The sequence below is a fragment of the Triturus cristatus genome, chromosome 12, assembly GCF_964204655.1.
Source record: "Triturus cristatus chromosome 12, aTriCri1.1, whole genome shotgun sequence".
Taxonomy (NCBI): Eukaryota; Metazoa; Chordata; class Amphibia; order Caudata; family Salamandridae; genus Triturus; species Triturus cristatus.
Window position 1 is genome coordinate 613,472,301 of NC_140595.1, and position 26,488 is coordinate 613,498,788.

At 47.2% G+C, this 26,488-nt stretch overlaps 1 protein-coding gene across 1 annotated transcript in view; it reads left to right on the forward strand.

Annotated features, from left to right (window-relative positions):
• The window catches only part of VPS9D1 (VPS9 domain containing 1), a 436,405-nt gene extending 411,463 nt beyond the window's left edge, over positions 1–24,942 (forward strand). The window contains exons 14-15 of the mRNA XM_085640133.1: positions 1,874–1,978; positions 21,785–24,942. Coding sequence (XP_085496259.1) covers positions 1,874–1,978; positions 21,785–21,878 — 199 coding nt within the window. The 3' untranslated portion in view covers positions 21,879–24,942. The remainder of the gene's footprint in view (positions 1–1,873; positions 1,979–21,784) is intronic.
• Positions 24,943–26,488: the final 1,546 nt, after the last annotated feature.

The window sequence follows — 26,488 nt, forward strand, 5'->3', positions numbered from 1 at the left end:
AAAGCGCCCAGCGGGGGCGGCTCCTCCACTAGGGCAGAGGAGCCACGCCCCACAGCTTTCTCGCAGTGCGAGTAGAAAAAACATAAAATGGTAATAACTTGAAGTTATTACCATTTTATGTTTGGTTGCAGGCGGGAGGGTGGGTGCGGCTGCTCTGCAACCAGGACAGGGAAGGAGTGGTGTGCCTGCCCACTCCCGAGTGCGCAAAGACTGTTTGGTCGGCCCCCTGGGGCCACCCAAACCAGTCATGCACACTCTGCCCTTCTCCATTTAGGCTGCATTGCATCCTGTATGGAGAAGATGGCCTCTCCATAAGCCGGCGGCGTGACCAATCACAACGCGCTTGCAGCGTTGTGATTGGCCTAGAGGAGGGAGCCTGGCTGCCTGCTTCCTGTTCCTGCTGAAGGCAGGAAAGCAGGAGAGCAGGAGCAGTGAAGACGCGTGACCCGGCCGGCGGAAAGGTACGTTGAATTTTTTTAATAATTATTTTTAAACCCCGCGTGACTCCCCTCCCCGCGTGACTCCCCTCCCCGCGTGACTCCCCTCCCTGCGTGACTCCCCTCCCTGCGTGACTCCCCTCCCTGCGTGACTCCCCTCCCTGCGTGACTCCCCTCCCCGTGACTCCCCCCCCGCTTCCCCTCGCTCCCCCACCTGTGACTGGCGCCCGACTGCCAGGAAATCCGTTGACGAATCAGAGCGCTGCTCTACCAGCATGAAAGCAGCGCCCTGATAGGTGGGAGCGGTCCAGCGCCATGGAGACCTGCACCAACTCTCAAACCAGCTGTCGTAAGACAGCTGAGTTGAGAGTTTGAAGTGCACATGTGTGGCTGGCCGTCGCAAGACGGCCGGCCAAAATGAAATGCGCACTTTAAACAGTGCATTTGTAGCCCTTTGACGACCACGCCTCCTTGGGGTCACTTTGCAAACCCCACCCCGTCCTGACGCTCTGTCCGGGATGGGCAGATGAAAAATAAAATGGTTATGAATTACCATTGTAATTTTTAGCCCAGGGGCTTCGGGGTGCAATTAAGTGGGGTGACGCTCCTCCGCTCCAACGGAGGAGCCACCCCCGCGTTGAACATTTTTGCTGCTGTTCCCGTATGCAATAGAGTGAATTGTATTTGCATGACAGAAAACACGATACAGCCGTTTTGACACTATTTTGACTATGTTTACGTTATGGGAAGGGCATTTGTCCGCGTTTAAGATAGGGCAAGGTTCCATGCAAAATGATTTCCCCAGTTTTTACTACACCAGTAACAAAATAGAGCAAAAATCTATTTGTCTATATATTTACAAGGTTGTTCCTGAGAAAGACATATTAAAATCTCCATTAGTCATTTTCAAATATTTACGAAAGATTCATGTTTTATATAAGGTTCCACATGCATGTCTTTCATTTTATCACAAGTGCAAATATCCTTCTGTGAGATGGACTGGTGTAAAATCTACGTGCTTTATTCGCTTTCGCACAAGCTTCAAAGACAAAACAAATTGATTTGCGCTGCTATTTTTGCACCAGTGCAAAGTTTGTGTATACACACGTGTGCAACCCCAGTCACAGCAGTATGCGTTAATTTGCACCACTAACACTATTAAACTCAGGGGCGGGCTGTTGTCACATACAGTTGTCCAACACTGTGTTCTAGTCCTTCTCTCATTTGACCCAAAGCAAGCCCAGCTTTTTTTTATTGAATGGATTTCTTTATCGCCATTCTGTTTTTTTATTTTTGCAATATTGATGTACTTGTATTGCCTGAGAGTAAGCAGGGCACGTCTTTCAGTCTCCCTGCATAGACATACTCTCCAGGCCTAATGCCTTGTTCACAAAACTCTTAGGCTAAGCTAAGCTGTGACATCTGACTTCTTACAGCGGTGCCGATGACCTCTTGCCAATCCTCTCCTACGTGGTCCTGAAGAGTCAACTTCCACAGCTGCTGTCGGAGTGTGTTGCCCTGGAGGAGTTTATCCATGAAGGGTAAGAACTGAAAAAAGATGGTATAAATGCTTCAAAGCTCCCTGTCATGCATAAAAGGTCACACTAACCTCCCATGAAAGGTGGTCTGTGGTCATCTTTACTTTCAATATAGCACCAGAATCTCCAAACACACACCATGGTATGATCAGCTCCACTTACTAACAAGGGGACATCTTTACCTTTTCACATACAGATAAGAACATGAAGGCATCTTCACATAGACACACAGACGCTCACATAGGCATTAAGAACTCCTATTCCAGACAAGTTGGCATGAGGAGGTCCTCTAACAAGAGGCACCAACATCACACACACAAGAGCATTGAAAATGATATGAGAACCTTTTTACAAACAACAGCAATTTTTTAAATGTCAAGGAGGGTAGCAAAAGGGCTTTCTAAATGCATCCATGGGCACATAATAATCTACAACGCAAATTAGGGCATGGGTACCTTTTGTCTTAAACAAGGTGGCACGAGGACCTCCTGTCTCACATACGATCCAACAACAACGTTTTGTCAGATGCAGCGTGTAGTATCTTGGTTATTATGTTTACATGTCATCCACTGCTCCACCAGTGGAACACTCTTGAGAAGATGTAACATAGCCTTGCTGGCTGCTCCTGGTGGGGCTGAATTACTACTGTACTACTGATCTGTAACCAATTTGAATAAATCCTCTTGAAACATCACAATCAGCCTGGACCTGATTACTACACAGTGTAGTATGAAAACACTGTAAACAAGAATATACTGTGAGTACACCCTACAAAGAAGATGGCATCCGCACCTACTACAATACAAAAGAGGGCATAATGATAGCTGCCTCATACAAGAGGTTATGAAACCAGTCTGTGACACACCGAACGGCCTTCAAATTACAAACAGAAGGTGTGAGCAGACCATGTCACCAATAATCTGTTGCAAAGTTCTTCTGTTAGACGTAAAAAGGGAACGACGTAATTTCATTCCGAAATGAACCCACTCTTACCTAAGAGAATTCACAATGACATCATGATACACGAGTAGTCATTTTATTAACACAGTATCACAAATGGAAGCACCTGTTACACAGTGCACTACACATACACTGCCTGACAGACAGAGCTAACTGTTGTGCAGAATTGAAGCACAAAGAGTTCCATGTAAACAAGGAACCTATGTTTATCAATTATGGGACCTGCCCATATCCCAATAAGGATGGTCAAGGTAGGGTAAGCTATGAAGTGGCTCTGCGCACGGCCCTCGTCTACTGAAAAATGGCCATGAAATATGCCGCCACACTGGCGCCTTATGCACCCAATATCCCGCTCTGTGGCTTGCCCACAGGTACGATGATGGTGCATAGGCTGGCCCCATTGGAACAGGCGCGGGTAACGGCTATGTGTTCACTGTTTGTGGAGGGCACCCGTATGTCACATGTTGATTCCGTGCAGGTTCACGGGTTGCTAGAAACATTATTTTTGACACATGCCAGTATCCTCCGCTATGTTCGTAAACATTGGACACCAGATGCCACAGAACCCATAACTAACTAATTGCTCCGGGCATTGCACACTATGAGACATGGGAGGCACTTAATACGATGGCTTTACCGGAGGCTTTGGCAACACCTCATGACATCACTCACCTTTTTAAAGACTAAATGGGACACTGACCTGGCCAGGGCACCCATGAATAAGGAGTGGGCTTGTTTATTAAAATAGCTTAAGAAAATCTCACTTAATTTGAGATTTAAATGTATCCAATTCTCTATCTTACATGTAGCGTACCTGACCCCACACAGAATCCATAAAATGTTCCCTGCGACCTCCTTGGTGTGTCCACGCTGTCACGCTCGAGATGCTGATCTGATGCACATGCTTTGGACGTGTTTCTCCCTGTCTGGTTACTGGGATGGGATCTCGGCAGCAATAGAAGACCTCATTGGCCTACATGGTTGGAATACATTGGAGCATTGTATACTGGGGCTGTCTCCACGGCCCAAAGGTCCTAGGGTGGTACTGAGTTTTGTGGGTTTAGCTCTGCTAAAAGGCTAATCACAAGATGCTGGAAGTCTCCACTGGCCCGTAGATTATTGGCGGTAGGAAGTTTTGCACCTAAGGGTGTAGGGTCTTAAAGGTGTTTTTAGAGTTTAGGGGTGGGTAAGGGTATTGTGCAGTGAGGGTATTTTTAGGGTTTATGGTAGTAAGGGTATATTTAGGGTTAAGGGTGGGTAGGTGTATTTGGATGGCTCAGAAAGCTCTGAACAAAATGTTAAAACAATAGGGAAGTGCCAGAATGTAAAGGAAAATGCTTGCTTTCCACTGCATTCAGCCATTTAATCTTCTGTAGTGGCTCAGGGAGTAGAGTTGTGTGCCTCCAGGAAAAGTGAGATGCTAACTACACCTTCTGCCTCAGATGCCAACTGAGTGAGTGCAGGAGACTGTCCTTCCCCATTGCTCTAAAAGCTTTTGTGTGCCAAATCTTGTGCTTTCATGCAATTTGTGGAATGCAGGAGATAAAACAAAACAACTCTTTTGTCTGCCCTTCAGCGATACCTCAGCAAAAATATCGCTCTTGGTGCTTACAAACAAGCTGTAAGGGGTGAGAAGTAACATGGCATGGACGGGGGGGTGAGTAATTGAGGGGTTAAAGCGGCACACAAGGGAGAGAGCTATGAAACACATGCACTCTTATGGAGTGTTGAATGAAACAGCAAAACATATCTCACTAAATGTGAGCAGTGGAAGGATATAAGTCAGCCAATGAAAAAGATCATAAAGAGCCTAGGCTCCAGGAGAGGGACAAATGCAAGAGGAGGGAAACAAGCCATCAAATATAAAGCAAGGATGTGGGAGTGACAATAAAGACAGCCAACGGTAAGCAATAGATGGGCTGTAAGTTCATAATAGGTCTTTTGCAACCAGACAGCTTGTTCTGTCTGGTCGGGTCTACAAGACCTAAAAACAAGCCAACATGCCTTTTTCATTTATGTATCCATAATTTGGAACATCATCCCTTGCCATCAGTGCCGCCACTACCCTGTTCCAGTTAAGCAAAGAGTTAGTGACTGAGATCTTTAAAACACACTACATCACAAAGAAATAATAGTCCCCTTCAGGTGGCCAACTAGTGCTGTAGCGGGTGGACTCCTCGACTGACACAGGAGAGCTGACATTGCCCCACACACCAAGGGGGTGTAGACCAATCCCTCTCCTTGGGGGGCTACCTGGAACTGCCCTGAGAGGGGCCTGAGTCCAGACCTTGTTAAAAAAGAACTGGGAGACTGGGTGCAGTGGTACAGACACTAAAAGGCAGCGGAGTAAGGGGGAGCACAGTAATTGCACTGAACAGGCGGGCAGTTGATGAAGAGGGAATGTAGGGCCTGAGCACGTGGCACAGCACACACAGCCACCATAAGGGGCCTCTAACTGACGACGGCAGAGTGACATAAGGCTGACTCGAAAACTCTGGGGGAGTGGACTATTCTGTCGGTGACTTGTTGCCCCCACTTCCCCTTCGCATCGCCCCTTTTTTCTCCCTGCCTGGTGGCCTCATTGGCAGGCCCACACTACCTGCACATGCAGTCCCTGAGAGGGGGTGGAGAGGTGGAGCAGGTGGCATAACCTAGAGACTGCTACAACTGCGCAGCACGGAGCCCCATCACAACAGCTCTAGGTGCCAATACACCCCTAATCTACACGCACTGACGCGACTTAGCCGTGCAGCATCGCTGGGCATCCCGGGGGGATGCCTGGATCACACCTGGCAGGCGGGCGGGGTGTAGGAGCCGTGGCGTAGACAGGTAAATGCCCACTGCCCAACAAATAGTGATGGGTCGCTTCCGCTCAGTGGCCCCGGCTGCCCCAGCGAGATTGGCTTCAGACATAGTGGAACAGCAGACAGAAACCCTACAGTCAGTGACGGCGAGCACTGACACAGCACTGAATGACAAATTAGACAGTGTTCTGTCGGCAGTGAAGAAGATTGGTGCGGCACTTGAATGTACGACGACCTCTCTCGAAGGCAAAATAGGCAGGATCACTTCGGATTTCAATTTACTGAGGGATGACCAGCACAAACTTGCTGATAAGCAGCGCAATACCGAACAGCAATTGGAGGAACTGCAGCCAGTCACGAAAGGAAAAATCAACATTAATACAAGCACTACTGGGTAGAGTGGCTGCATGGACAGGACCGAGTTGAAGATGCAGAGGGAAGGACACGGCAAAATAACATCCGAGTGGTCAGACTCCCGGAGGGTGTGGAGGCGTACATAGAGGCCTGGATAAGAGAAACGATGTCCTCGGCGGACCTATACTCACAATTTGCATTTGAACGGGCGCACTGAGTTCCTTCGCAAAGACCCCCACCGGGTGCTGGCCCCGACCGTTCCTTTTTAGGCTCCTTAACTATAGGGATTGCAACAATGGACGGCACTACGACTAGCTTTTTCGACAATCCGGAAGATGCCTGGGACTGTTTGGAAGCTGTGGGCCTTGCAACAGCGGCCTCCTGGCCTATGGTAACTGAGAGACAATCCGGGAGAATGACGGTGGACTCAGATGTGGGCGGAGGCAACGAGCGGGACAGCCTGGACCACCTGTGGTAGTGCCTAAACTAGAGGAGGTGATTACAGGGCGCAGGAATGCACTACAAACTGTGGCTGCACTCCACGAGCGAACCCACACCTTGGACCCGGAAAACGAATCCGTAAAGATGACTAGTGATGATGACTCCTCTACTGGACCCACGTTGGGGACAGTGACGCCGAAGCTACCAGATTTGACACCACAAACAGCGGATGACATTATATGACTGGGGCGCGACTCCGCCAGAGTCTCCTCAAGAGCCAATGATAGCTTGCACAACGCAGCCCTTCCGGCGCTGATGATGGACGACCCTTGGGTGGGTGTGGGTCAGGCGAGCCCACAGCCGCTGTGATAGGGGTTGCGGCTGAGGGCCACAATGACTATAACACATTAATCACACGTGCACGCATCGCTGTTGGTGTACCAAACGCACGGACTTAAGGGCTCAGGGGACACAGGGTCTGACTTATTGTTCTGTGAATGGCGCATGCATCCCCTACTGCAATCAAAGGGTTGAATTTATTGCCAGACTCTGGCATATCCGTTTGGGTGGATCACTGTTACACATCTACTCTCCTACTGTTTTATACTTTTTACCTAGTTGTTTTTTTTCCCTATTCATCTCTCACTGAGCGACACTACCCCATACCACCCGGCATCCAACTCACGCTTCACATACAACATAGACTGGGCTACCACCTACAAGTGACGGGGAGGAGCGACCAGCACAAACCCATACAGTTGCAATGGCTCACACAAACATACTAATGTGGAATGTGAGGGGCATGCACACCCCTGCCTGCCGCTACTCAATATATGCCTACTTAAAGCGCAGGTCCACCCATATAGCGCCCCTACAGGAAACCCACCTGACCTCCTCAGAGATAGACAGACTCCATCGCCAGTGGCACGGTCAAGTATTCATCACGGGATACTCATCCTTTGCTAGAGGGAATTTAATTTGGATATGGGCGGGGACCCCTTTCGTTGCGGAGGAGACGAAGATAGACCACAATGATAGGTATGTGCTCATAAAAGCTCAACTCAATGGCTTGCAGCTAGTGCTGGACACGATTTACGCCCCTAACTCAGACCAGGTGCCCTTCCTTCGCTCCCTTTCACACATACTGGCGGGATGGAATGGAATCCCATTGCTCCTAGGAGGCAAATTTAATGCGGTCATTGACACAGCACTGGACCGCTCTCCCCACCGTCAAACAAGCACTCTATGTTTAACGCTGGAGCAGTGGGGGAATGGCTGACTCACTGGTCTCTATAGGACATGTGGCACACCCGGAACCCAGACACAAGGGTGTATTCACACTACTCAGCGCCTCACGGACTGGATGTTCGTAATGACCGCATCGTGAGGTTGCAGGCACTACACCCCAAGATCGACCATATAGAGTACCTTGGCCGCACACATTCTGACCACAACCCGCAATCCTTAAGGCTGCAATGGGAGCAGCCGCCACAGAGCATACCCCTCTGGCGTCTCCAACACTCCGCCCTGGAAGATGACCCATTCCGAGAGGCGGTGGGGACTGCCACGGCCGAGTACTTTGAGCTGAACGAGGGGACGGCAGGAAATAAGCTGATTGAATGGGAGGCCTTTAAGGTGACTGTCAGGGGCAAATGTATGGGAATTAATTGGAACATACGCAAGCATCTCAACACAGCCATAGGGAAGATAGAATAGAACTTGATGCAATTGGAGGCGGAACTAGTGACATGCCCATCCACTGCACTGAAACTTGAGGCAAGGCGGGGGGAACTGGCGGACCTATTGGAGCACCTTAGATGCGTCAATTATGCAGCGCATGAAGCCCGCGCGCTCGTGAAATTCAGACCATGTGGGCCATTTCCTAGTGTAGCTCGTACTGCAAGAACAGTTAGCACTCTCCATCCACACACTAAGAAGCGGAGAGGTTCGCCTCTAACCAATCCTGTACGCATCAAAAACGGCTTCTGAGAGCGGGCGACTTGACGCCTTCCTCTCTCAACTAAGGCTCCCCAAATTGCAAAGAGCGCAGCTGGCGGATTTAGAAGTTCCCATCTCACTAGATGAAATAAGAGAGGCCATTTGATCACTGGCCACGAGCATGGCGCCCATTTGAATATTACAAAACCTATGCGCCCACGATCGCTCCGCGCCTAAGTGAACTATATGCCGAAGCACTCGAAGCCGGACTGCTCACGTCTCTCTGAGAGGCGCTGCTTGTCCCCCTACCCAAGCCTGACAAAGAGCCGGTGGACCCTGGTTCGTATCGCCCACAGGCCTTATTAAACACAGACTATAAAACTCTTAGCTAAAATCCTGACCAAAAGACTGGCCCCACTGGTGCCAACACTAGTCCATCATGACCAGAATGGCTTTGTCCCATACCGTAACACTTCACTGAACCTCCATCGATTCTTCAGAGTATCCACCTATTCGGCGCAGCGATGGCCTCATTCAGATGTCTGGTGTTGGACTTGGAGAAGGCCTTCGGCTCCCTGGAGTGGGGGTGTCTCTTTGTGATACTAGCCAAATATGGCATCACGGGCCGCTTCCTCAGTCTGACCTGACTGCTATATATGGAACCAATAGCGCAAGTAAAGACTGGTCGGCATGTCTGTAGTCCTTTGCCTATATGTTGGGGCACCCGGCAGGGTTGCCCACTGTCCCCGCTCCTCTTTGCACTAGTTGTGGAGCCATTGGTGGCGACTCTTAAGAGATGCAGGAGGAATCGGGGAACTCCCTGAGAGATGGGGTTGAAAAGGTTTCACTTTACGCAGATGACATAATGGTGTGCGCCAGATCCCACCAGGATTATCCCACATATTAGAGGAGTTTGCAGGTGTTTCTGGGCTGTGGGTGGAGCAAAGCTTGTCTCTACCCCTTTGTACATGGACATCCAGAACCAATGCCTACCCACAGCGGGGACAGCGTCAGGTGGCAGCCCGACACTTTCCTTTACCTGGGAGTCAGAATCTATCATCACCAGGTGGACTTACTAGAAGGCAACATGGGTAGGGCGACCACAGCACTGAGATCGCAGACGACATTCTGGCGTACGCTTCCCCTGTCAGTGATGGGCAGGATAGCTTTACTGAAAATGGTAGTGCGCCCCAGGCTGTTATACAACTTCACTAATTAGCCATACTACATCCCACCCTCCCATTTCAGGGCATTTGAGCAGCAGATGAGAGATTTCATCTGGAGTAGCTCCCGATGCAGAGTAGTGCTTGCCAAACTGTACCTCCTGCAGTGGCGGGCAGGCAGTCCCCAACATTGAGCCCTACTATCTAGGTTCACAGCTACAATGGGTAGTAAGATGGCGAACGGGACTGCAGCTAAACGACACTGCAGCCATTGACCTGCCTAGGTCGCTGGGAAGCATCCTTCAATTATGCCACCCAAGTACTAAGCATAGATCACCTGGGCAAGTACTACTCCAAGTAGCACACAAATGCTATCGCAGAAGTCTGTACATTACACGTACAGTTTCGACTTTTGCGCCGGCACTGCCGTTGAGGGGCACTCCACGGGGAGAGGGTGTCACGTCTGCTGCAGAGCTATCAACATGGTTGGAGGCTGGAGTTCAGACACTGGGGGACCGCTACCAAGATAGTGCGCTACTGCCGTATGAAGCACTCGCAGAACTGATTTGCCAGCTGGCGGCTTCCTACTGCATCGCTCCATCCTAGTGACCCTCAGGAACAAATGGGTGTTGACATGTACATAGAAATGCCTATACACCTGTCCATCCAATATCTACACATCATGGGACGGGGCAGGCACCTCACTAAATGGTTTGCTGCCTCATTACTGCATCACACAGGGGTGTCCCTCACACCACTTAGGCAGTGGCGGGAAACAGATAGAAGTCGCCCTTTTGAAGACAGGGAATAGACTGAGATAGTACGCAGCCCTACCTATGTCCCACACAATGGGCGCTTCAAGCTCTTACAACATTATATGATCCAGAGAGCATACCTCACCCCAGCTAAAATCAACACAACATATAAGCAAACAGATGTGGTATGCCCCAGGTGCCAACTACTACACGCTGACCTCCTTCATATGCTTTGGGCCTGCCCGTCACTTGGTGATTACTGGCAGCAGGTCAGTGACGCACAGACGACATGCACTGGTCGCACACTCACATGCACGTGGGAGGAATGCATACTCCATCTCTACCCTAGAGGTAAAAAGTGGAAGGTCACCACCCGCTTCCTAGACCTGGGCATTCTGACGGCCAAGCGTCTGATCACAAGGAGGTGGAAGAGGCCTGATCCACTGGTCCTACAGGCCTGGAGACAGTCTCTCCTGGTGTGGGCTATAGTGAAAGGAGCAGCGCTGTAAACTGAATTAGTTCGGGGGCTTCGCAAGGAACCCATTGCGGCACAATGGGAAGCCATTATACAAGACCTCCAAGCTGCGCACACAAACGACACCTAGACCACCCTTCAGCCTGCCCCCATTGAACCTAGCAACAGACATCACAACACACGCCCCAAGGCGCTGAGAGCCTAGCTGTAGCAAAGCGGAATGAACCCTTGCATGCGATCTCCCTACCTCCAAGGGTCCTTTACTCACCACTGACTGCCCCTCACTACTTGATCCATGCCTGAGTCACAATAAAGCAGCAGCCCAACTGGTACATATAGAGGGAAAACATGGGTAGGAATAGACCACAGGACATGGGTAGGCAAAGCTAGCTGGTTTTAAACAAAGCTCTTATATCGCTATTTTTAAAATTGTTTTATCTGTGTATTTCACTGTGGGGGCATAGCTGTGTTCAATGCTCTGGGGCTCATAGGGGCACATCCATTTCCGCATTCTGATCGCCGGGTCAGCAGTCTAGTTGCTGGGCCCGGCATCATTTTCTACCGCTATAAAGGCACGTGATGACGCGACCGATCTGGAACTAACACGGACCGGAGGCGGATTACTCAGGCACATAGAGTGAGTCTCCAGGTCAATTGACTTTTAAACAAAGTTCTTTTATCGCTATTTTTAAAATTGTTTTATCTGTGTATTTCACTGTGGGGGCAGAGCTGTGTTCAATGCTCTGGGGCTCATAGGGGCACATCCATTTCCGCATTCTGATCGCCGGGTCAGCAGTCTAGTTGCTGGGCCCGGCGTCGTTTTCTACCACTATATAGGCGCGTGATGACGCGACCGATCTGAGACTAATACGGACCGGAGGCGGATCACTCAGTCACATAGAGTGAGTCTCCAGGTCAATTGACTTTTAAACAAAGCTCTTTTATCGCTATTTTTAAAATTGTTTTATCTGTGTTTTTCACTGTGGGGGCAGAGCTGTGTTCAATGCTCTGGGGCTCATAGGGGCACATCCATTTCCGCATTCTGATCGCCGGGTCAGCATTCTAGTTGCTGGGCCCGGCGTCGTTTTCTACCACTATAAAGGCGCGTGATGACGCAACTGATCTGGGACTAACACGGACCGGAGGTGGATCACTCAGGCACATAGAGTAAGTCTCCAGGTCAATTGACTTTTAACAAAAGCTCTTTTATCGCTATTTAAAAAAAAAATTATCTGTGTATTTCACAGTGGGGGCAGAGCTGTGTTCAATGCTCTGGGGCTCATAGCGGCACATCCATTTCCGCATTCTGACCGCCAGGTCAGCAGTCTAGTTGCTGGGCCGGCGTTGTTTTCTACCGCTATAAAGGCGCGTGATGACGTGACCGCGCAAGCCCGTCCGTGCCCGACCGTGCCCAGGGCCAGTACCCCTGCATCTTTTTCCCCTAATCAGTACCATTACTCCAACACCCAGCTCAAACCGCTTAACAGAGCCCTCGGAATCATTTGCACCCACTCCATCTCTCCGGAAAACTTTCCCGAAAGATGCCCACATTGCATGCATAAATTTCTTTCTAATAGCTCAGGGCCCACCACATCCCACGAGCAGTTCAGAATTCTTCTATTAAACTGCAGATCCCTCCCTAAACATATCACAGAGATCTAGATGCTCCTTAAAGACTTAGATCCAGATGTGCTGTTTCTCACGGAAACCTGGCTTAATGCAAGCTCCGAACCAGATATCGTACAAGCACTACCTCAAGGCTTTGTGATGCAAAGGGTAGATCGTACAACAGGCAGAGAGGGCGGAATTGCTATAATCCATTAGGAACAATTCACCTGCCATCTGCTTGGGAACCCAGTCGCAGACTGTGAGAATGCCCACTTCAACATAGAACTTACGCCACTCATATCATTCACAGGCATCCTCATATATCGTCCCCCGGGAGCAATAGGATCCTTTAACGAGTCATTACTGGAGGCAGCAGCCAATCTGGCAAGCTCAGCGGCTAATTTTACTCGCCTCGGAGATTTCAATCGACGACACACAAGCGGCTAATGCAGTTGAGCTGTCAAGAGACCTTACAGCTCTCCAATTGTCCCAAAAAATCCTATATGCCACTCATGTGAAAGGTCACCTTCTGGACCCGGTGTTCTCTAGTTTAGAGGACGTCAAAGGGTCAGATCCTACCCCTCTCCCTTGGTCAGACCATTTTTTGGTTGCCCTTTCCTGGTCCCCTCGGATCACTAAACTCACTATTCAATCAACATGGACCCAAGGCCGCTCCTGGGCCAAGATCCCCTTAGAGAAGTGGATCCAAGAACTGGAAAGGACCAAACCCAGACCTAATCCTTGCCCAGCTAAAGCCAATGAAGACTTCTCTAATTGGATAGAGGAATCACTCGACTCCGTCCTCCCAAAAACTAGGATCACAATTCTCCCTGGTTTTCATCCGATCAGCGCGCATTAAAACAGCAATGCAAGATCAAAGAAAGGCAGTGGAGGAAAGAATTCCTTCCCTTAAAAAAATTGGAATACAGGGCAGCTATCCAGGCTTATAAAGCAGAAACAAAAAAGGCCCAGGCCTCCTATTACGAGGGCAAGATTCTATCAGCTGCCAACTCGTCCAGAGAAACTTTTACTATTATAAAAAAACTACTGAAAACCCCCGCACCACGTATAGCATTGAACCCCTCCGGCCTACGGTGAAACAAACTGGCAAACTTTTTCACCACTAAGGTACAACATATTCGGGAATCCCTGCCACTGAGGGATGACGAATTGGAAATCAAGACCAATCCTGACCCTCGACCCCCTGAACACATCCTTGAGACCTTGCCCCCACTGCCCCCGGAAACTCTTCTTACCTTGTTGTCCTCTGTCAAGAGCGAATCACCAAGGGATCCAGCGCCACTTAATATCTTGAAACAAGTAGTTGCTACAATAGCCCCCAACATGACGGACCTGATTAACGCATCACTAGTCACAGGAATGGTCCCTACTAATTGGAAAAGGGCCATGGTCAAAGCCCTACTTAAGAAACCTAACCTAGACCCAGCAGATCTGGGCAACTACCGCCCTATTTCTCTTCTGCCGGGAATAGGTAAAGTGGCAGAGAAATACGTCAATCAAACCCTTTAGGGATTCCTCGAAACCCACAATCTGCTCCACTCCTCCAAAACAGGGTTTCGACCTCGTCAGAGCACCGAAACGGCCCTGCTAGCAGTGGTGGAGAAAAGCAGAAAAATCCTTGACTCAGGAGGTTCCCCAGCCATCATTCTCCTTGACCTAAGCGAAGCATTTGACACGGTGAATCATAAGATCCTAATACACTGTCTGAGGAGTATAGGAGTTACAGGCTACCGTATTCCAATGGCTGCTCTCCTCTCTGGATGGTTAGTACCTTTCAGGTTATTGAGGCAAATACCTTATCCGATCCCACCCCCTTGACAAGCGGGGTCCCCCAGGGCTCATTGCTTAGTCCAACCCTTTTCAATGTATATTTGGCCCCTATGGCAGCCATTGTAGCTCCCGCGGGAATCCGCATAGTGACCTATGCCGATGATACGCAATTGGTGGTCGCACTCAATCAAGCGGACAATAAAATCAATAGTCTCCACACTTGCCTAGAGGACATCTCGAACTGGATGGACACGTCCCAGCTTAAGCTTAATGGCGGAAAAACTGAGATCATGTTACTGGGCAATCCCCTCAGCTTCAACCCCAGTTTTATGTGGCCAACCGGCATGGGTTCACCCCCAGCGACGGAGATCAAGAGCCTGGGCATTTGGTTGGACCAGTACCTGAACTTCAGGACACAGGCCAGGAAGACAGCAGCATCCTGCTTCGGCCTTAGCAAAAAGGTACTGGTACAATCCCTCATACTCTCTAGGCTGGACTACGGGAATGCACTATATCTGGGCTCCCCCTCCTCAGTAATTTCCAAACTACAGTCAGTCCAAAATAGCACAGCCAGACATCTGACGGGATTATCTAATAGACAATCAGCAAAACCTGCAATACGCTCCCTTCATTGGCTCCCAGTGAGGGAACGCATCAGATTCAAGGCCTTGTGCATAGCCCAGAAGTCAATGCAAGGGAGAGGTCCCCCATTAATTCAGCCATGATCCGCCTCTACAAAGCAAATAGGAAACTTCGGTCAGACGAACTACGACTGGCTGAGGTCCCCAGAATTAAGAAGGCCAGAAGTGGCGGACGGCTCTTATCCTACAATGCCGCCAAACTTTGGAACTTCCTGCCACCTCACCTTCGCACTATTCCCAATCGCACTATTCCCAATCATCAGGCCTTCCGTAAGCAACTCAAGACTTTTCTGTTTCCTTAGCTTTTCGTACCCTCCCGTGTTGGTTCTTAGCGCTGGGACGCTCCCTGGTAGCCATGCGCTTTACAAATGTCTTTCATTTCTCAACAACCGTATGGACATGGGAACGCTAAGGAGTACATAGATAAATAAACTATAAGCCGCAAGAATGGAGTTATAAACAAATGTTGGGCACATACATCCAACATTGTGAGCTATACCAGGAGTGTGGAATGGGGGATTGCAGCCTAGGAGAGGTTACTACCTGTATCGCTCAGTTGTTACCCTGTTACTGTTCAGAACTGTTATTGGTCTTGACTACTCACTGATTGACGCATGCGCAGCATATTGTCTGGGCAAGAGGTACTGCAGCACAGACGTGAGCCTCATGCCTAATCTGATTGGACATTGTGCACAACAACCACAAGCTAAGTGATTGGTGGGAACACCCGTAAATACGCTTACTGGAGGGCGCAGAAACATATCCTCAAAGATGTATGGCTGGTGGCAGACTATATGTTGGGTAACCATGATGTTGTAAATGCGCAATGCAAATCATAAATGTAACAGACAAAAAAAAATTCTAATAATCCACTTCTAAACTCAGAACCCAGCTTCCCCTCCAATTGTTCTGTTCATTGAGTGAATCGTTGCCTTTGGCGCGCCACTGCCATTTGGCTAGGTCTGCACAATGCAAATACTGCATACATATAGAAATTACATACATTCATATAAGAACGGCAGGTAGAGCGCCGGAAAGAGGACATGGAGTAATGTGTCCCGTGGGAGAATGGCAGATGGAACCTCAGAAGGGCCACAGTATAACGAGCACATTGGATGAAAGGCAGGTCGGACATAAGAGGGGCGTGTTATAATGTGGCCAGAGGAGGAAGGGTGGGTAGGGCAGGAGAGGAGCTATGGTGAAATGCGTGCAGAGGACAAAAGACAACCTATTAATAAGTGTCACGAAAGGATAAGACCAGGAGACTAGCTGTGATCAGGGAAAACATGAAATCATGTGGCTGTTCAGGTGTTGTTCAGCTCTCTCTCTCTCTCTCTCTCTCTCTCTCTCTCTCTCTCTCTCTCTCTCTCTCTCTCTCTCTCTCTCTCTCTCTCTCTCTCTTTCTCTCTTTCTCTCTTTCTCTGTTTCTCTCTCTTTCTCTCTCTTTCTTTCTCTCTTTCTCTCTTTCTCTCTTTCTCTCTCTTTCTCTCTCTTTCTCTCTTTCTCTCTCTTTCTCTCTCTCTCTCTCTTTCTCTCTCTTTCTCTCTCTTTCTCTCTTTCTCTCTCTCTCACTGTGGTGTTCAGTTCACAATTGGTAGTACTATAGGGCCATTATTTTGAGGAGCTCTGCAGCTCGATCGCAACCCTTTCACTCTCCCTACTCTCTGTAGATTTCTTTCTGTGACCCAACCTTGCAGGTCATGGCCAATTATCTTAAACGATCCTATACATTACTTAGATTTAAATATGTTTTATTGTCATTGATTCTGGGTGTAGTCATTTGTAAGGTGCCCTCAGACTCATTATTAAACTAACATTTTCAGATATGTGTTAACAAAAGCGGTACAGGTAAAATGACATTTCTCTCAGTTCCTTCAGTTGGAAATTGTTACTTTCCTTACTGGGATCGAGAGAGGGTAGCTTTAGTGTCCAGTATGTGTTGGTTGTGGTGTCTCTTTGTTCGGTTGCTGCTGGACATTTCCTTGAGTGCATCCGACCCATGGGATGAGGTAGCCAGGTCGGCCCTGCATGGCATCAACTGCAGGTAGAGCAGACAGCTCAAGTCGCCCATGTTCTGCCATTAATTTTGCTCTCATGGACTATTCTCCATGTGATAATGCACTTTGTGTGAACTGTACACACAGTTTAATCTAAAGTGGGTCTGTGCTTTGCTCATTTCTTAATTGCGGCGAACTTACGACTTTTTTAAAATTAAAACCATTGCACTTTGTTATACTGCACTTGACTAGCGCATACAGCACTCACCCAATAAGAGGTGGAACAGCACCTTTGCGCCCTGTGATCCCCCCGGTCCACCGCAGTCATTAGCGGGCTGTTTGTTGTGGAGGGAGATCCCGGGGAACAGTCCTTACTCAGAGGTGACTCACTTCCTGGCAGGGCCACACAGAACCGCCATCTTGGTTAGGTTAGCGGTCTAGTCTTTCCACTACTAACCAGGCCGGGCACTATAAGGGGAGGGGAGAAAATGGCACGAGCGCGCCACTGGCGCGCCAAAGGCAAGCCCGTCTGTGCCCGTCCGCACCGCGCCCAGCGCCAGAACCCCTGGCTCTGGAACCCTAGAATCCAACCACACCATTGGTTATTCCCGTGAAGAACTATTGGCCTTAAGACAATGTAATACCACTGATATAGTCAGATGGTCACCTGAAAGTCTGACATCCTCGAGTACCATTACACCGGTGCCCACAGACTTAACCCAGTCCCCCCAATAAGCAAAAACAACATCCACTGCCTACTCCTAAATACTAGATCTCTGGTGAAACATCAACTAGAGTTCCATGATCTTGCCCTAAAACTAAACATAGATGTAGCTTTTCTAACAGAGACATGGGCAGACGATAGCTCCGTCTCCGACATAGTTGCAGCTACACCTCCTGGTTACGCCATTTTCTGATCAGACAGGCAACTTAAAAGGGGTGGGGGTCTGGCGATCTTATAGCGAGATAACTATAAGACCAGATTCGAACCACTACATACAGTAGACTTAGAAGCTATGAACTTCTCTATCGAACCACCAGACTCACTTGCCCTCAAAGGAATTCTGGTGTATCGCCCTCCTGAAGATAGGAATAGCTTCATAGATAAAATCTGCTCCATTATGGAAGCCCTAATCACCAATGAAAACTTTATGGTGCTGGGAGATTTTAATTTCCACTTAGAAAACATAGAAGACCCAAACTCACTAAAACTTATTGACTTCATGGATTCATTTTGACTGCCTCTAGTCAGCAAAGGTCTGACACACAAAGCTGGCCATATGCTGGATGGCATATTCTCCAACTGGGAGAATCTTGTGATATCTCCATCCCTTCCATTAACCTGGTCAGATCACTGGGTGGTCAACTGGTCTATGATGGCCACAACATCAGCACAGCACAGACCAACTGTACAAAACACCACCAGTAGAGTAAAATCCAGCCAGATGTATTTGCCAAGTTGATTGCCGCTACTCCTTGCCAATTGGAGCAGGATGCAGCCGCAGATCACAACATTGAAATTCTCTCTCGCTGGCTTAATACTGCGTTGGACAAAATAACTCCCATCTCCAGTATATCAATAAAAAGGAAACTGTCCCAACCCTGGTACAACGAGAATTCGAGACTATCTAGACAGGAATGTCGTAGACAGCAACAAAGATGGAGAAGAAATAATATGGCAGAGGAGAAAATCGCACATAAAGTTAAACTTGCAAAACTTAAAAAAGACATCATAAAAGCCAAAACACACTACTTCACCGAACACATAAAAAATGCTTGTGACACTAATAAAACCCTATTTTCGGTTATCAACAAGCTGGTCAAACCTAATAAGGTCAGCCATATGGAATCAAACCATGCCTTCTGCAACCTACTAGCGAACTCCTTTCAAAAGAAGGTGATTAACATCTACGATAAATTTGCAAGCATTAACACCCAGAGCAAGCATACACCCAACCTCAAGAAAGATATAACCAGCCTTCTCGAATTCAGGAATCCTTCCGACGACCAACTAAAAGACCTCATTTTATCAATTAAGTCTGGTTCTCCATACGACCCCTGCCCGCCCAACCTAATGCACTTGATACCCACACAACTGGCAGTATATCTGGGCTCTATCATTAACACAGTATTCGCCAGCTGAATTTTTCCCACTCCATTGAAATGCACCTCCATTCTCCCCCTCTTAAAAAAAGACAATCTTGATAGCTCAGAACCCGGTAACTATCGCACTATCGCAAGACTCCCTTGCGCTGCCAAATGCATTGAAAAATCAATGAACAAACAAATTACTGAACATATTGAATCTAATTCACTATTAGATGAAACACAACACGGCTTCAGGAAGCATCATAGCACTGAGCCACAGCCACAGAAGATATCCGTGTAATCCCTGGTGCTGCTTGACCTCTCGGCGGCCTTTGATACGGTCAGCCATGAGATCTTGGCTGACCGTCTGCAGGAAGCAGGAATAAAAGGCACTGCACTTGAACTCTTAAAATCATTCCTAACCAACCGGCAACTAAATGTAGCAATGGGGTCAGCAACCTCCAAACTGTTTTCCCTACCATGTGGAGTTCCTCAGGGCTCTGCCCTGAGCCCCACACTTTTTAATCTATATGTAGCGCCGTTAGCCTTGATAATAAAAGAAGCAGGATTCGCCCTAGCTTCCTATGCTGATGACACATAGATTGTGGTGTCTTTATCAAATGGAGAAAAGCACCCGGGAGAGGCCATTAAGACCTGTATGAAGAATGTGAGTGACTGGATGGATGGCAACTGTCTGAAGTTGAACGCGTCTAAGACGGAGGTTATCATTTTTGGTAATCAACCCTCCCTCTGGACGCCTGACTGGTGGCCACCAGTACTTGATGCGCTGCCTGTACCCTCCACTAAAACTAAGGATCTGGGCATCATCATTGATAAAGAACTCAAATTCAAGGACCAAGTCAGTAAAGTCACATCCATTTCCTTTTGTGCTATAAGATTAATCAACAAAATTAAGAAATACATACCAGAGGAACTTCTGAAAACAGTGACTCTGGCTTTGGTCCTCTCCCGCTTAGATTACTGCAATAGCCTCTATCTTACCATTAATTCAGGCCTGATTAACAGGCTTCAGATAGTACAAAACGCGGCAGCACGTCTCATCTTAAAAATCCCCAAAAATGTATCAGCGAGAGAAGCCATAAAAAAATTACATTGGCTTCCAGTCAGGCAGAGATGCAAATTTAAAGTCCTATGCCTGGCTTTTAAATCACTACAGGACCAAGGCCCAACACAATTCAGGAACAAACTAAAATGGTATGTCCCCAACAGAACCTTACGGTCAGGAATGGCCACATGGGGAGGTAGGAGCCTTTTCAGATAAGCAGCAATGCTGTGGAATACATTACCCATTACCCTAAAAACAGCACCCTCCTTGATGAGCTTCGGGAAAGGTCTGAAAACGTGGCTTTTCACACAGACCACCTGAAGGAATTAACTTGATCGCCGCCTGCACTAATGTTGCTTTTGTTCTCAGCTCGTTTATAGCGTCAAGACGCCTCCGGGCATTAGCTGCGCTTTATAAATCTAATTTCAATTCAATTCAATTTCCATCAGTGGGCATTTTATTCTGAGACGTGGGGGCTGCATGGCCTACTCGCATTCTCCACCAATGACCTGGGTTTGGCTTATCCTCAAGAACTAAATGTATTTACAGTCTGCTTCACATGTTTTAAGGCAGGTAAATTGGATGTCTTCTTTCTCCTCCTGCATGCACTGCTCGCTCTCCCTCCTTTGCTCTTTCACTCTCGCCCTCTCTTTTTTTTCGCTCTCTGTCTCTCTTTGGCTCTTCCTCTCTTTTTCTTTTATTTACTTGCTTACTATCGTTTTGTTCCGTCTCTCTGTGTCTCTGTTCTCTCGCTTTTTGTGCCTTCATCACACTCTTTTTCTCTCTCAGCTATTTTTGCTTCCCCTTGCTTTTTTCCTGTCTCTCACTTTCGCTCTTCTTTTATTCCTCATCTATTTTGCTCTGTCACTCCCACCCTCTCTCCTACCCTCCATTTTTCCTTTTCACTTTCTCTTTCATCTCTCTATTCCCTTCATTCTTTATCTCTGTATTGTCACTGCCCTTCTTGCTCTTTCTCTTCATCTGTTGTTGACATGAATCTTTGTAATGGAAGCCAGAAGCAGGAAATTGATATCTCTATTTTGCCTAGTGACCCCAGTATAATATAATCTGTGACTGTTTTTCCGTAGCACACTGTCATCATCCACATAATACAGCAAAGCGACTAGGAGCCGGATATAATATGCTACTCTTGGGACTGGGAGGGTGAGATTGTGGTTTATTGGTTGCTGTGATACAGTCAAGTAGCCAGCCAAGGGGTTCAAAAGAAGAGCGAACAACCTGTCAGATGTACCAGAGAATCACGAAGGAGTCTGAACTTCATAGACTCACATGAAGTGGAGAGAGACCTGCCCCAGTCAAATACGCTATCAAATACACAGACCATAGTTAACTGTGGCAAGGGATAAAAATGATAACATGTCTTCTCTATAAATATGAAATTACGTGTAGAAAGGGAGCATAAACCCTTAGATTGGGCCAATATGAAGTGGAGCAAAGTGTCGTGGAATGGTAGCCTAGGCTTGAACACCATAGGTGGAGGAGTGGGGACAGAATAAGTAACTCAGGACGGTGAGCAATATATTAGGGGTTGGTTGAAAAATATAAATAGTAGGAACCATGGGTAGTCATATCAAGGATATGAGGAAGGGATCATGACAGTGTATAGGGATGCTGAAGATGGTCATTGTTATAACATAATGAAGGTGTGCAGCACACAAGCTTCTGTCACTCTTTCCTATCATAATCTCCTCCTCTCTTGTTTTTCAGGTACCTAATCGGAGAGGAAGGTTACTGCCTCACTTCCTTGCTGAGTGCACTGACCTATGTTGAATCCCTTCACAGAGGCGCAGTACAACTGTAGCAATGTTCTTGAGCTTGCCAGTGGATGGAAATCCAGGAGGAACAACACAAGATGTTCCTCTTCTTAAGGAAGGATGGACTGGAAGCCCAGAACCTCTCCAAGTTGAAAGAGTGACTACAAGACTCTGTTTGTTCTTCAGTCAGCATCCAACATGTATTTTTGTAAAGCCCAATATGCTGCGAATTACTACTTCAGGGTCTTTGGAAAGCCTGTGAAGACTGTATATATTTTGGGGTGAACTGGTAATTTATTATTTATTATATAGCCAATTTAGTCATAAGAAGATAACTACTTGGGAAATGGGTAACACATCAATGCTTGTGTTCTTTCTCTAAACAGTGACTGTACTGGTTCTCAAAGATGCACCACGTACGCATTAGCACACTGGACCAGTCATCACAAGACAAGCATTCTATCATTAACGCCTCAATGGTATACTTAATCAGAGAGGGTTTCATATTTATACTGAATGAAGGATGTGAAGGTTACTAAGTTGAGAATTGGCTGTTCTCTGTATTGTCTTGACTAATAATTTGCACTAATTATATCCTTGGTTGGAAGATCTACTAAAGGCCAAAAATGGAACAGATATACAATCTTGGACCCTCCTGAGGAGAATTGTTGCCTCTTAGCAGAGCACTGATGGCAAGTGTACATTGTCTCTGTACTGTGAATCCGGAAATGACTATTTTTAGAATTTCAAAATCCATCCCCATTCAACGAAAAAGTTTAATTAACCCATGCCCATCTAAGAAGTTTTAGAGGAGCTGTCTTTTCATCTATCCTTTGTCCCATTCCTCTGCCCCACTTTCCTCCTAGTTACAAATCTCAAAAGGATTTGGCCTTACTGTTGCTAATAGTAGGGCCATTTAGAAATCTCAAAGGATTTTTATTGGTTTTGCTTATGCTATTGGTAAGATCTGTAAAGACCTAAATGTTCCATTTGGTCTTAATTTAGGACATACTTTTGTAAATTTCTCAACATACATGAGATTTTGTCAGAGAGACTGAGATTGTGAAGTTGCATCGATCGGTCTGAAATGATATCTCACAGGCCAGCATTGACATTATCTATCAACTAACAACCATAGGGAAATGATTTCCATTTTATCCCATCATTCAAAGTGCTAGTTAACTTTATACCCAGATGTAGACAACGTAATGGTTTCTTGTAAGATATGACACCGATAGTGCCAGGTATTTTGTGCAGGGCATGTGACGGTATCACCAGTGTGCAATAAATTGTTCATTTAAAAAGCACTCTACTAGAGTAGATCATTTCTAGTCTTTTAGTAATGGTGGTACTGGTGGATTGCTGAAGCCAAAGGGAAAGAAAGCATGGCTCATGTTGTGTCCATCAGTTACTTTATGCCTTCTCCATAGGCAGTTCTGCACTCCCTGTACTCCTCACTGCTTGAAAGCAATGCAGTATTCCACTCTTGCAAACAATAACGCATTGGTTACTGTGTGCTGCTAACTGGGGGATCAGGGTTGGTCAAAGATGAAACAAGGCAGAACCTTTTTTTTAAAAAGTTCACTTAATGAAGCTGCTTTGAGAGCTTTTAAAAAGGTACCCAGGGGAGGGGTGTCTCAAAGATGACGGCCCAAGCTGGATATCTGTTTTTTAATTGTGGAGCCCGCAAGTAATTATCTTGGACGTCCTGCTTTTGGTAAGAAAGGTCACAAACTGTGCTGTCTAATCTGTTGTTCTCATTTAAGATTTGTTTATGGTGTCTCTTTCCAGATTTGGTGGTGAGCTCCCACACTACCAAACTTTGATTGATGATATTTGTTTATCTCCAACAATTCCAAGACCAAAAATGTGTGTATGAAACATATGCACTGTATACTCAAAGGGTATTATCTCTTCTGCCACCCTACAATGTGAAAAAGTAAAAAGAGTGTACAGATGTTCCTTTGCTTATCTTTGGCATATAAAATGCATCCTGAAAAAGGGACATTTTCTTTTAATGGGGAATACAGATGCAGCGAGCTAGTATATCCTAAATTGTTCCTCTCATTCTGTTGAGCACATTGGAGGAGTAATGCTTGCAGCTGTGTTCCAAGTACAATCCACTTAAGTGTACTATAGTCATAAATGTGAGGGACCATGATAGGCAATTCATATTTTCCTTTTTGTTTATAACAAATTAAATAGTGTTTAGCATACGGTGACAGTTGTGTTTGCCTTCACGGATCTGGATTTACAAGATCCTGATTTCTGTCTTCTAAATTCAGGGATGAAAATGTGTACCTTCTGCACTACACGTTCCCAGATTTAAAAAATATAATATTTGGACATTTCATTTCTGTAATGGTGACCTGAGCATTGCAACTCTGTGCTCTACAGCTCTACACTATGCTTTCAAACTAAATTCTAAATGTAATTAAAATCTCAACCTGTAGAAGTCAACCCTTTTGCAGTTTCTTGCTGGTGGGTAATACTGTAAACAGGCAGTCGCACAGCGTTCCCAATTTCTCAATGGAAGTACAAGATTAAACGAATGTTGAACTTAAATGAGCCATGCTCTGTATTGGCCACTAAATAGGTGTATTTTTCTAAATTATAATCTATTTGTATCTCTGGAATATAATGGATATTTGGGAACTGGGGAAATTTATGAATGTTTTACTTGTTACAATCTGTTCCCATAAACTACTGCTTTAAACATGTGAAGGGGGATTTCCCATTATCAAATAGTCCAGTTCGATCCCATGAATCCATTATTATCAGCAGTTTTAAATTAGTTGGAGCTGGTTATTAAATCGGTTTGCTCTGTTTAGAGTTGTAACAGACATAGGTGTCATGGTTGAAAGCGGCAAAGGTCTATGACAGCTATGAAATGGCTTTGTAGCGATATATCTCTTGTGCAATGCAGAACCTGTAGACATTGATTATTCTGCTTATAGTATGTATGATTACAGTATGTATACTTGCATACACTACATTTGAACTTGTTAAAGGATGAACTACTTTAAGAAGTGTAAAAAAATATTTATACATATTATGCCCAGTGATGGAACAAGATGTTTAGGGCAAGACTATTAAATGTTGAAAAATAAATATCCCCTGTGTCTTGTTGTTCTTGGATTTAGAACCTTATGTTAAAAATCAGGTACATTTTGCATTCATAGGTTGCCCTCCTGCGTTTTTTGCCTTTATTGATGATTCATTGCATGAATGACCAACAGATGATGGGGTGAGTTGGACTTCACTGGGGGGGGGGGGGCATTGGGGCGTGCCCATCTGCCGAACATGGCAGATGTGTGCTAGACAGACTCCCGGCTTCAGCCTGTCTCTATCTGATAACATCTGTAGGGAAACTGCTGATTTTAACCACTGACCGGTGTCCAGAAATGTAACAGCCTTTGGACATCGAGGCCCAAACCGTATGAAGTGGCTGAGCAGACATTTCGACGGGCTGAGGCCTTGTAGCTGGGACTCCCGCTGCACCCGCTCCAGGAGATCTGCAGCCCGGATGCTGCCTCTTGAAGCGGCAGTGAGGGAAGTGGGAGCTAAATCAAGCCCTACCACTTGCGGGGCCCAGACAGCGAGTGTGGGTTTGGAGTGTTCGTTACATCTAAACACAGAATTGGGACTTAGTCACGGCACCAGGACCCCGGAACTAGATAAGCTCCATACAGGCAGGGGCCTGGTGAGGCCTTCTTTGCACCCCACTGGGTTCCTTTTCTGACTGGTGGCGCCTTCCTCCCGTCTCCTTCTCCAGCCTGGCTCCCTCTGGTGGCGTCTTCCTCCCGTCTCCTTCTCCAGCCCGGCTCCCCCTGTTCAGCCTTCAACTCCGTGTATCTCCCCACCCCCACACCTGATACCACTCTGGGGTCCAGGTCCAGGTCAGAGGAGGGGAGTTTTTACTTTTCGAGGCAGAGCACAGCTGGAGCGAAGCTCTACGAGACACACTGCCTGCTGTTGACCCGAGCTGGCGCACCAGGAGGATCCACTGCCCCTGGAGGTTTGCTAGCGAGAATCTACAAAAAGCCTCATGGACTCTGGTGAGCCCCACTGGATGCTAATTTGCACTCTCCTTGGACACCCCAACGGCTACCGAGAAAGGGGGGATCGGCAAGGTACATCCTCATAGTTGCAGTGCAAAGGGGGGCCCCCGAGGCTGTGACCTGAGGCTGGACGTTCATTGACTCTTATAATCACTCAGTGTGCATCACTTGAGACCCTACTGCCAGACCATAGTTGCTTGTGCCAAGCCAGGATTCGAATTTCATCCTAGGGTAGCCAGGCGTGCTATTAGTGCTGCACACTTCTCGGCCCACACTCCCTTTTCCACATGGGTAGGGTCAGGGCCCACAAGGACACCCCCAGAGCTCTAAGGGGGAGCCAGGATGGAACAGCACAGGCAAACTCCCCTCTCCACCCCCATGAACTTGTCTGATCACCAGGTGTTGGCAGTGGAGGAAACAAGGATACAGCAAAAGAGAAACTAGACCCAATCCTGGCTGCCACAGGAGACACCTGGAGCACATTTAAGGCAAAGATTGACAAACTGGCTATCCGTTTCAATATACTATGTGATGAGGATCAAACAGAATGAAGACACTCTCTGGTACCTGGTCCCGCAGACTGCCACTACAGAAAA